Genomic DNA, 13,481 nt, shown 5'->3' with positions numbered 1-13,481 from the left:
CCCTATCTACCAACATCCCTAAGTCCCTAGCCTCATCAATCTCTTGGAGTACCTTTCCATCAATGTAGTACACAGCTGGTATTCTTTTAATCCCAAAATGCATGACTTTACACTTTTCCACATTGAACTGACATCCATTATCTTTTGCCCATTTTACCAGCTTATTTAAATCATCCTGTAAACTTTCAACATCAGCTTGATTTTTTATTGCACTACACAACTTTGCATCATCAGCAAACAACTGAATATCTCCCTTTAAGCCATTTCCTATATCATTTATATACAAATTAAACAACATTAGCCCAAGCACAGAGCCCTGCGGCACACTACTGGTCACCTGCCTCATTCTGGACTCGGTTCCTCCATACACCACCTTATGGTATCTCTCCCTGAGCCATTCTCCTATCCATATCACCAATTTAATATCCATTCCCATCTGCTCCAATTTGCGCAACAGTGTTCTATGGGGGTTCAAACTTAAATTAAATATCCAAGTAAGAGGGGGTTGACAATTCATTTGCACATTCACGCAACACCCAAGCTGATATTCCATCTAAGCCTACAGCAGTGTTTGCATTTAAATTTTGCAATATAATTGATACCTCTGATTCTTTAGCTTCAATTCTCACATTAGGTATTGCTACAGGTATAGAGACATCCTCACTTGGGTGATAGAATTTTAAAAAGTGATCACTCAGTAACTCGACTATTACATCTGATTTTGTCACCTCAATACCATCAGCACCGACTAAAATTATCCTTCCGAAGTCATTCTTCCTCTTACTTGCCACATAGCGGAAGAACTCTTTGGGATTACCCTTGATCTCTTTGGCTAAGGTCTTCTCATAATCTGATTTAGCTTTTCTTACTATGCTGGTAACCTTCCCAGCTTGAGCCTTGTACTGCTCATGGGTGTACTGGTCACCTTTCTCCTTGTAAATTCTCCATAACCTTTTCTTTTTTTGCAGATCAAGCTTGATACTACTGCTCATCCATTTAACGCCTGCCTTGTTTGACCTCTTAACCATGGGGACACAATCTGATATTGCTTTCCTCAGATACCTGCTGATTTTATCCCATGCTGCTAACATCTTTCCCTTGCAATATGTTCTGCCATCGGATGGCTGCAAGCTCACTCCAAAGCTTGTTATAAACAGTTATGTGCTGTTTCAAGTAATTATCTCGTAGAAAATGTATGAACTCATTTTCCTTTTTGCTACGTGATATTTCCTCCTTCCAATTGATATCACCGTAATTAAAATCCCCCATAATAATCACTAAGCCTTCACTCATTGCACTAATTTGCTGATGCATGAATTCAATATCTCCCCCTGTACTTCCTGGCCTATAGCAGCATCCAACTGTATATTTGGTTGCATTGGTCACTATTTCGCACCAGACTGCCTCAAATGAACTCTCATTCGCATGTCTATCATCTTGATATACTACTTTCTTTGGCTGCAACACATCAGCTATCATCAACAGTACTCCTCCCCCTGTTTTATCTTCTCTATCCTCCCTGAAAATACTGTACCCATCACATTCAATTCCAGTGACCACATCTTCTGCTGACAGCCAAGTTTCACTAATGCCTACAACTTATGGTGAGCTTGCACTGACTAATGCCAAAAATTCTTCTCTCTTATTTCGAATGCTTCTAGCATTTGTATACAAAAATTGCAGATTCCCTCTAGATCTTGTACCGTCTTTAGAACTGATATATAAGTCACTAACTTCCGTAGTCCCATGCCGATTTTAATCCCCTCTCTTCTGCAATTTATTCTTCATATAAGGATCAATAAATATACAATCAGTGCTAAAGTTTCTCTCTCTTACACTCAACCTTTTCAATATTAGTTTCCCTGCCCAATAACTTCAACTTGTTCAGAAAACAATAACTTCTTCAATCGCTTATGTCCTTCCATGTTAAGATGGAGTCCATCTCTAGCATACAACTGCCTTTTTCCTTCAAATACACTCCAAACATCAACAAATTCCAGACCTCTTTTTTTGCACATTTTTGCAATCATATCATTGATTATCATTGCTCTACTTAACTCGTAATTGTCAAAACGAGGCAGCACACACACTATCCTCCCATTGACACTTTTCCTCTTCACAATATCTAATAATGTTCTTAAATCTTTTCCTACCCGATTTATACTACCTCTCAGGTCATTCATACCCACCATAACTACGATCTTGTCTGCTTCATGCCCTCTCTTTATTGTTAAAGCCACTCTTTCTATTGTCCCATCAGCCAAGCACTCCTGATGCATACCACTCTCCATACCCTTAATCATAGAATCACCATATATCTTACCACTCTTAACTTCATTCAAGTCCACACTCATGGACTCATTCTCTATGCTATTCAGCATGACTCTCCCAGCTTCATTACTCAACGCTCTATTACTTACCCTCCCCCACTCTCATGACATCTCGTTTCTTCTAGGCCACTTGTGGCTTTATTTTGTTGACTCCCAATCACTCCCATACTATTTATTACCGCATCATTCACCAAAGCCTCACCCATATGTAATCCTGTTCTAGTTACTTCAGCTAATGTAACCTCCTAATTTCTCTGTTTAACACATTAAACTCAGCTTTAACTTCCAGTATCTCCTTACCGAGCACTTCCACTTCCTCATGAAGAAGATGAAGGTCATTTTTCATTCATAAACTCCCGCCGAAGTTCTTCCGCTACAGTCACAATGTCAGCTTCCATTCCTAAACACTCCAGCCTATCCGGACACTTCTCACATACGTCGACATTTTTGTTCTTCTCATTTAGCCAGACCGACCACAGATCCTTCACATTCTTCGGCGCATACATGTAGCAGTTTCTGCAATGCATCCATTGTGAAAAATCTAACGCTGAGCCAGCCTTTCATGTAGAAGTCCTGCGCGCCGCTGACATACGTTTCTTGTTGGACGCCATCTTTACACGTTGAAATAGTGAAACAAACGGCAGTGAAAACACAATATATACAACACAGTTCCAAACAATAACACCACTGAAGGACACTTGTATCTAACCAATGCACAACTGCAGCACAATTTGTGACAAAAAGCCACACTATATTTAACTTTAAAAACATGTTTTCTAGACTAGCTAAACACGATCGCCACATTTACCAAGGACACTAGCGCCACTCAATATGATCGAGACTTTTAAACTGTTGAGAGGTGGTTACAGGGTTGACACTGGGGAGTTCTTTTGCTTGGTTGAACAGCAGGAAGGAGTCATGACAAGGGGGCTATCCCTGGAAGTTACGAAAGAAAGCTGTGAGAAAGAGGGTGAGGAGTGGTTTCTTTGCATGGAGGGTGGTTGAACCATGGAATGCATTGCCTGATGGAGTGGTGAGAGCGAGAACGGTCAATGCATTTAAGGAGTGGTATGATAGACTTTGTGTTTCCTATGAGGGACCTCCCTCGATGAGTCTTGATAGACTTGTGTTTCTCAGAAAGGACCTACCATGATGTGTCTTTTGACTCCATGGAGGCCTGAATAATAATAATAATAATAATAATAATAAATGCAGTTTACTCTTCCCAATTTATAATGCTGTGGTTAAAATCTAAAATAACAACAATTTTCTGGCACTTGCCAAGCTCAACTGCCTAAACATCTCCTGCTCTTCACCTCCATGCTACCTGGCTTGTAGCAACACCCCACTAAATATCCTACTCTGTCCACCTCTACCTCACACCATATGCTTTCAAAACCATCAGTGCAATTGCACTCCAAATCCTCCACTTTGTGAAGACATGTCATCATTTATCATAAGTAGTACTCCACCACCGCATTTTTCTTTTATATCATGTCGATAAATGCTGTACCCTGTTACTTCTATTCCTGTTAATATATCATCTTGCCTCAACCACATCTCAGAGATCCCAATAATCCTTGGACAAGCTGATGCTATCAGCACCACCAATTCATCTCTTTTATTCTGGATACTCCTGGCATTAGTATAAAGAATAATAAAAACATCACTGTTTCTATCTATACCTATCGTTATCCCCTCCAGACTCCACTGGATTCAGCATTACCCAATCTACCCCCCTCCCTTCTCCCAAACACCTATTCCCACAAGAGCCCATCCCTTCTCCCATCCACTCTGATAATTCTAGTTTCCCTGCACTGACTTGTTCAGAGTCAGTGTGTCAATGCATTCTCTTTAGATGCATATGTCCTTCTTCAATGAAATGCAAACCATCTCTAACAAACAGTTCCTTTCTGTACTCAAGTGCTCTCCAAGCCCTCTCTTTTGACACATTCTATCATACTATTCATTATTAATGCTCTTCTCCTCAGCTCTGCATTATCATACCTGGGCAACACACTATCTTCTCTCTTGAGTCTTTCATACAACCTCAAGCATGAATCTGAGCTCTCTTGCCACCCAACTCACACTGCCTCTCAAGTCATTCGTGCATACCATCACAATCATCTAATCCACCCTTTCATCCTGCTTAATTACCATAGCCACACTTCTTATCGTTCCTCCAGGCAAACACTCCGCAGGCATTCAGTCTTACACATCACGGATCATTGAGTCTCCATACATCACACATCTTACCACTCTGTTCCTTGCTCACCTGCATCCCTCACTCTCTCTCTCTCCTCGAATACTTTCTTTCCTTGTTCTCCTACTTGTCCTAAAATCTCTCCATTTCTGGCTTCAGCACTCCCTCACATTTTTCTCATTCCCTCTCTTCTACCGTTTCTATTCTCTCCTCTTCTATCATTCCCATACCTCTCTCTCTCTCTCTCTAACTCCTACTTTGATTCACTTTGCATTCATTGTTTCCAGGTGCTTCATCTCTTCTTTCACACTTCTCAACTTATTCCAGAGATATTCCACCTCCTCTTTCATTGCATCTATCTCTCTCTCTCTCTCTCTCTCTCTCCACAAGCTACCTACTCTTGCTCACCATTCATCCTCCCACCTAATACCATTTCCGAAAACTTCACAATGATTCAAACTTACCAAACTCCCAACTTTTATTTTTTCATTTACATTCTGCTAGTGCAATGGTATCACAATTTCATTATTTCTAGTTGTCAGTGTACTCCTTATCGTAGTAGCAATACAATGTGCCCACTGAACTTTAGTCTTGTTAACCATTGCCACCATATATTGGATCTCACACTCATTTTGAAGTCATTCCATTGATACAGTACAGTACAGACAGCTATATACACAATATATATATGTATGTACACAGTATACAGAGCTTTATATATACTCCAAAGGAGTGCAGAGATGTAAAGCTGTGTACAACTATCTGACTCATTTGCCAAAATAAAAGTATATTCAAATCTTCCTAAAATGAACATCACGAACACTCCATATAATTCTCCTGAATTTTTTATCATTCAGCAAACAACTGAAGGTTCTAGTCAATCCTCATGAAATATCATTAACGTTTTCATATAATTTTAAATACAATGAAAATGAGTTTGATGGTGCATTTTGCAGAATTCATCTTGAGCAAAAGATTCTTTACCACTAAATTTAGAATACCAATATCTATAATTATCATATAAAAAATAATTAAAAAAGGAGCAGACAAAAAAAAAAAAAAAAATTGAGATTCAGAATGAGTTTTAAAAATATAAGTAACTTACTTTATAAGCCACAGGCCAGTGGATTAAGTACAAATCAAGATATTGTAAACCTAATTTTTCAATTGACTTCTGGCAGCACTTCACGACACTAGTTCTTTTGTGATAAGAATTCCAGCACTATAATAAAAAAATTCAACATTCTCACTATAATACACTTCCTATTAAAAATAATAATTGTATAATACTAATGGGATCAACATAACAATTTATAAAAAATGATTAATTATTATTATTATTCGGTACATCTAGAGAGCCACAAAACCCATCGTGGAATGAGTCCATTCTCAAAATTATATTAATTCTAATAAAAAAATAAATAAATAAAAATAGCATTATTAGAAATTCTTAATGCTTAAAAACTGAAAAGACAACACAAATACTGAAATGATCTGAGAAGCATAATGTGATGTAGAAATGTTGATGCACAGAGACAACAATTATTTTTATAGGTCTTTTTCAAATAAGAATTCCAGCACTATAATAAAAAAATTCAACATTCTCACTATAATACACTTCCTATTAAAAATAATAATTGTATAATACTAATGGGATCAACATAACAATTTATAAAATATGATTAATTATTATTATTATTCGGGACATCTAGGTCTTTTTCAAATAACAATTCCAGCACTATAATAAAAAAATTCAACATTCTCACTATAATACACTTCCTATTAAAAATAATAATTGTATAATACTAATGGGATCAACATAACAAGGACCAGCCTCATATGACAAAAGCAGGAGAAAGTGGTTAGGAGGAAGAATTACTGATATGTTTCTTGAAACAAATAAAACTTTGTGAGAAAGACCATATAACTGAAAAGGATTAGATGGAATAAAACAGGACAACAACGAAAAGTTTGTTTGGTGTGTTTAAAACTTCACAGTGAAAGGATGTTGCCTGATATATTACACTTGACAAGAAATTATCTTGTCTTGTCAGATGTCATCTCCTTCCAGGAGGTTAACTACCATGAGCTTCCATGAGTACGGTTTTGTGCTTCTCTTCTGCATTCTTCATAGGACAAAAAGGTCCAGTCCTTAATATTTCTCATCCAATCTGTTCTTTGTCTTCCTCTTCTTCTTTTTCCTTGTATCATTCCTTCTAGAAGTGTTTTTTGTAGGGATTCATGGCCTTAGTATGTGACCAAGGTAGGTGGTTTTCTTAATAGTTTTCAACAGCTTCCTATCTTCTCCAATCATTTCTAATATTTCTAAATTAGATTTTTTGCCAGTCCACGGGACTCTAAGAATTCTTCTGAGGATCCACATCTCAAAGGCTTTTAGTTTATTTTTGTAATATTTTGATATTGTCCAGGTTTCTGCTCCATATAGCAGTGCTGACCATATGGACCATAGCATTTGGACAGCCTAATTCTTGTTTTTGTGTCAATTTTCCTTGAGGTCAGAATGTTTTTCATGCTAATAAAGGTTGATCTAACAATTTTGATTCTTCTTAATATTTCCTTATCACACTTTCCATTCTCTGTATTTAGTTGACCCAAATATATATCTCTCTACTTGATCTAAAGTATTTCCTCTGATCTTAATATTTATATACGGTATTTTCCCTTTTTCTCTTGTTACCAGCATGGTTTTAGTTTTTTTGAAGTTGATTTAAGTCCATATTTTTCACTTAGCTTCAGCGTCTCTTCTAGTAGGTTTTGAAGATCTTTTTTATTTTCAGCTAGCAGTACTGTGTCATCTGCATATCTTACTCCTATGCTGATTCTTTTAAATTCTTCTAATTGCTGGAAGATATTTTCAGTATAGAGGTTAAACAATATAGGAGAAAGAACACAGCCTTGTCTGATACTCTTCTTTACTGGGAATTCCTCTGAGATTTCTCCTGATATCTTTATTAAGGCAGTTTGCTCCCAGTATAGATTGATCAGTAATCTGGTATAATTACCATCTAGTCCTAAATTTCTGATACATTTGATTAGTTGTTCATGTTGTATATTGTCAAAGGCCTTTGTGTAGTCAATAAAACATAAGTAGACTTCTTTCTGCTTCTCCAGATATCTTTCAATAATAGTTCTAATATTGAAGAGTCCTTCTCTGATTCTTTTATTTTCCTGAAAACCAGATTGTGTTTCATTAATTTACATTTTGATTTTATGTTTATTTCTTTCTAGGATGATATGTGACATAACTTTTGCTATCTGACTGATTGTTCTGTACTCTTCACATTTGATTGTCTTCGATTTTTTAGGTATTCGTAGGAACGTTGAATGCTTAAAATCTTTTGGCAGGTGTCCAGTTTCGTATATTTTGTTACATACATCAGTCAGTGATCTTATAGCAGGCCTGCACAACTTGATTGTCTTTGAGGGCCAAACCCAACTTGGACCACCTGACCAAGGGCCAGATCACTTTGGACTAGAATCTTAAACCACTGCAGCTAAACTTAAGTAAATTTGTTAGTAGGTCTACAATAAATACTAATTAATATGCATATTTATATTTTTTAGAGAGTTACAATTAAAATTATAGTCAAAATTATTTTCAAACAGATATAGCTGCAAAATTTCTCAATAAAAACCACTTAAACATAAACACAAAGTTTATTAATAATTTCATTGAGAATATCACACTTATTCTCAGTGAAATATCAGTGATTGAATGTCACAATGTCAGAATGTTTCAAATTGCATTTCTTTGTTGCCGCTATTTTATCAAAGTTTGGTGTCATGTCTGAAGTGGCCGTTCTTAATATGACCTCTAAATTGATATCACTTAAAGATGAACGCTGTTTGGTTTGTTCAAATTCATGACTGAAAATGTTTGTTCACAAGCATATGTGCTCCCAAACATACAAAATACCTGGTAGGCAGTATTCAACAAACTTTTAAATTTACTCTGATCCAGAATAGAATAAAACTCTTGTAAAGTACTCTCCCTATGCTTGACCTGATAGTTTTCAAAACACTGGAGATCAATAACTTCCATCTGGAGTTCGACAGGTAAATTTCCTGCTTCGTCAGAAAATGGATCCTCAATCACTTTTATGCGGACTTTGTCTTCATTACTCTATGGCATTCTTTTCTGAAACTCCTCACTTAGAAGTAGTATGTGCTTCTTATATTTTCCACCCACCATTGAATGATATTCTGATGGAATATTCTGTCGACAAGTTAAGAAATGTGACATATCCCCCTTAGCAAGTTGATTTTCAAACAAATTTAATTTCATTTTGAATGCCTTTATAAGAGACATTAACTGAAAAACAAACTCATTTTTTCCTTGAAGCTGTAAGTTAAGGTCATTCAAGTGACCCAAAATGTCACACAAGAAAAATAAATCTTGATTCCATTCTTCATCCATTATTTCTGGGAATTTTTCCATATCTTCTTGAGATTCAAAAAATTCAAATAGTTTATTTTTTTTGAATGACAAAGCATGGCAAAACTTTACCACGGCTCAACCAACGTACATCAGTGTGGTATAGTAGATCCCCGTACTCGGCATAATTTTTTTCTAGAAATGCCCGAAACATTCTGTGTTTCAAACCCTGAGCTCGAATAGAGTTGACCAGAGCAAATACTACTTTAATCACATTATCAAACTGCAAAACCTTTGAACATAACACCTGATGATGAATTAGGCAGTGAAATTTTGTCAATGGTTTACCTGCATACTGTTCAATAAATGTTACAGCACCAACATTTTTTCCATATATAGATGGGACACCATCAGTGCAAACTGCTACTAAATTCTTGAAATTTAAGGATAGTTTTTCGGTTACACACAACTTTACATTTTCTGAGATCTCCTTTCGTGTTGTTCTTCCTTTCATTGAACACAAACCAGCAAACTCCTCTGTCACCTAAAAATTATTATCAATATCTCTTACATATATTAAAAGCTGTGCAGTATCTTTCACGTCAGTACTTTCATCCACAGCATGCGAAAATAGACAAATTCACTAGCCGATTTTTGCAGGTTATCTTTAAGATCCTCGGCAATATCAGCCATCCTGCATTGAACAGTCATACGGGACAAACTGATATTTTCAAAATTATTTTTCTTATCAGGACACAATTCGGAAAAGGCAATCATCAGACACTTTTTTATCAACTCTCCTTCAGTAAATGATTTGCCAGCACAAACTATTTCTTGTGATATTTTTAAGCTTATCTTTGTGGCAACTTCACTTGCAGATGTCACTTTTTTAAAGGCTTGTTGCTCACCGCTGAGGACTTGCAATAACTTTGCTGCTTTTATTTGCTTTTCACTTGCATCCAACTTGCCAAGGTTAGGATGTTTCAATTCAAAATAACGTCTTAGAATGTACTCTTTCAGCACAGTGATAGATTCCCGGCAAACAATACACACTATTTTGCCCTTAAACAACATAAAAAAATATTTGTTTCTCCACTCAGGGTTAAATGCTCGATGTTCCGAATCTATTTTACACTTTTTACTTAAGTTCATTGTGTCGAGATTGATAATATTAATTACAAAAAACTAATGATGAGAAACTCACAATAATTCAGGTTAATAACAGTTATGTAATGTATTGCTCCAGCTACAACCAACCACTACACTGTCAAAGCCAGTCAAGGCATGGCCGACTTTGTGTAATACGATTCATTCTCGTTTGTAGACATCAAGTCGTTATCACGGAGATGTAACTTTAAATTTCCCTGCAGCGACACTAGCGTTAACAAAACATCAAAGTGATTGTAATGATTTGTTATTAAATACAACAGTGGGAATAACTGCAAATGCAATTTATTGTTGAGTTGAAAGAAACATGATTGTGACATTAATCACACGAACGTAAACATGCATAGTCTTAGTAAAAATTAATTCAACGCTAGGAAAAAATCATCTAATTTCGTATCCCCCCCCCCATATATTAAATAATTTCAATCAGGCAGACAAGCCAAAATAAATGGCATTGTGGGATGCATGCAGCCCGCATGTTGTGCGGGCCTGTCTTATAGCCTTATCATCTAAAGCCTTTAATTCTGCCATAATTCCATCCATTCCTGGTGCTTTTCCTGGTCTCAGTTTCATCATGGCATTTGTTACTTCCCAGGTAAGAATAGTAGGCCTCCTCCAAATCTTCTTGCATTGGCTTATCTATTCTATCATGATTGTAGAGTTCCTTTGGCTACTCCACCTATCTATCCCTTATTTTGTCTTTCTCCATTAAGATAATTCCACTGGTATTATTATTACCCCAAGACCTCATGGAGTCAAAGACTCATCTGGAGGGTCCTTTTATCACACACACACACGCACACACACACACATCTCATCATACCATGTCTTAAACACACTCAAACTCCCTGCAGACACCACACTCTCAGGCAAGGCATTCCAATTAAGGATAGTTTTTCGGTTACACACAACTTTACATTTTCTAAGATCTCCTTTCATGTTGTTCTTCCTTTCATTGAACACAAACCAGCAAACTCCTCTGTCACCTCAAAATTCTTATCAACACCTCTTACATATATTAAAAGCTGTGCATTTTCCGACCTTGTTGCTCCAGGAACAGGAAATGAATACAGGAAGGCAAGTAGTGTGATAGGAGAGAATGAAGAAAAAAATATGAATAAGAAAATAATAGTTGATAGTGTAGAAGGCATGAGTGACTGTGAAAGTTTAGATGGTTTTGTTTGGGAGAGTGAATTTCGATTTAGAGTGACTCACCTGCAGAGGGAGATAGAGGAGCTGAAAGAGGAGGTAGAATGTCTTGGGAGAAGTATGATAAGTATGAAAGATGAGATTAGAAGAATGGAAGAGATAAATGCAAGGCAAATCGGAGTAGGGGAGAGAGAGAGTTTTGGGAATGATAAAAGAGGAGAGAATGGAATTGGATATGGAAATGGAGAGAATGGAAACAGGAGAGAGAGGTATGGAAGTGCTAGAAGAGGAGAAAATAGAACGAGAGAGAGAGAGAGGAATGGGAGTGCTAGAAGAGGAGAAAATGGAAACAGTAGGAGAGACGGAATGAGAAAGAGTTATGGGAATGAAAGAAGAGGAGAAATGGAACTGGATATGGAAATGGAGAGAATGGAAACAGGAGAGAGAGAGGTATGGAAGTGCTAGAAGAGGAGAGAATGGAAACAGTAGAAGAGACGAGAATGAGAGAAAGGTATGGCAGTGCTAGAAGAGGAGAGAATGGAACGAGAGAGAGGAATGGGAGTGCTAGAAGAGGAGAAAATAGAAACGGTATGAGAGAGGGAATGAGAGAGAGAGAGGTATGGGAATGAAAGAAGAGGAGAAAATGGAAACAATAGGAGAGAGGGAATGGTAAGACTTACAATGTATGGGGACTCAATGATCTGTGGTGTTCAAGATAGGATGCGTGAGGAGTGTTTGCCAGGAGGAACGATAGAAAGGGTGGCTTTGGCAGTTAAAAGAGGTGAAAGGGTGGATGAGATGATTGTGATGGTGGGAACAAATGACATGAGTGGGTAGGTAAATAGGGCAGCAAGAGATATGAGTTCTTGATTGAGGTGGTACGAAAGAAAACACAGAGGAAAGATAGTGTGTGTGTGTGTGTTGCTTAGGTATGATAATGACGAATTGAGCAGAAGAGCGGTAATATTGAATGACATAATAGCTAGAATGTGTGACAAGAGAGGACTTGAATATGTGGATGCTTGGAGTGTGTTTGAGGACAGAGAGGAATTGTATGCAAGAGACCACTTACATTTGAATGAGGAAGGACGTAGGCATCTGGAGAGATTGCTATTCTGAAAAAGCCAGTGTGTCCCAGGGAGGATGGTAGCAGGGGTGGCCACTTGTGGGAATGGGTACTTGGGAGAAGGGGGGATGACATCAGGTAACACTGAGCCCAGTGGAGTCTAGAGGGGATAATGCTGGGAATAGAAACAATGGCATTTATATGTTATATACTAATGCCAGGAGTATCCGGAATAAGGGAGAAGAATTGGTGGGGGCAGATAGTATCAGCCTGGCCAAAAATTATTGGGATCACTGAGACGTGGTTGACAGAAGAGGATATAATAACAGACATAGAAGTCACTGGGTACAGCATTTTCGGCAGGATAGGAAGGGAAAGCGTGGTAGTCGAGTACTGCTTATGATAAGTGACGACCTATGTCCTCTAAGAGTGGAGGCTTTGGAAAGCAGTGACACTAATGATTTTGAAAGCATATAGTGTGAGGTAGAGTTCAGTAAGACAGGATATTAAGTGAGGAGTTGCTACAGACCCAGGAGCACAGAGGGTGATAACCAGGAGATGTTGTGACAGTTGAGTGTGGCAAGTGCAAGAAGAATGATTAGTATGAGAGATTTTTACTACAGCAGTATAAATTGGGGAGAGGATGATTCATGTAGCAATAAGGGAATGGAATTTCTAGAATTCTTGAGGGACAAATGTCTTTGGCAACATGTAATACAGGGAACAAGAGGTTCAAGAGTTTTAGATTTGGTCATAGCATCAGACGAGTTGAAGAGTGACATCAGACTGAGATGACATATCTCCCACAAGTTGAAGAGAGTGACCATATGGTTTTGACTTGGAAAATGAATAGACATGCAGGAGTATCAAAGAGACAGGAACGTATGTGGAATTATAAGGCAGGTGATTATAATAGTCTAAGACGTCAACTTGGGTAAGTTTCATGGAGGGAGGAATTGGAAGGCCGGGATATCATTAAGTGTGTGGGATCATTAGTACGTGGGAAGTTATGAAAGAATATTTGTTAGCAGCAATGGTAAGTTGTATACCACGAGTTAACAAGAGGACACAATTTGGAGTAAAGTGGATGACAAACAATATTAAACAGGAATTGTTTGCAAAAAAGAGGCTGTGGAAGAGATATAAGGAGACAGGAGAAGAGAAGATGCA

The 13,481-nt window shown here is 37.5% G+C and overlaps 1 protein-coding gene across 1 annotated transcript in view; it reads right to left on the bottom strand.

Moving 5' to 3' along the window:
• The window catches only part of LOC150109447 (1,5-anhydro-D-fructose reductase-like), a 193,934-nt gene that overhangs the window by 75,610 nt on the left and 104,843 nt on the right, over positions 1 to 13,481 (bottom strand). Inside the window, exon 3 of the mRNA XM_090402383.1 lies at positions 5,639 to 5,755. Within this exon, the coding sequence (XP_090258509.1) occupies positions 5,639 to 5,755 (117 nt within the window). The remainder of the gene's footprint in view (positions 1 to 5,638; positions 5,756 to 13,481) is intronic.

This window comes from Typopeltis vanoorti, chromosome 2 (genome assembly GCF_054136105.1).
Source record: "Typopeltis vanoorti isolate ZY-2024b chromosome 2, IOZ_Tvanoo_1.0, whole genome shotgun sequence".
NCBI classification, from domain to species: Eukaryota; Metazoa; Arthropoda; class Arachnida; order Uropygi; family Thelyphonidae; genus Typopeltis; species Typopeltis vanoorti.
The sequence above is the reverse complement of the archived record's forward strand: the minus strand, read 5'-3'. Positions and strand labels throughout refer to the sequence as shown.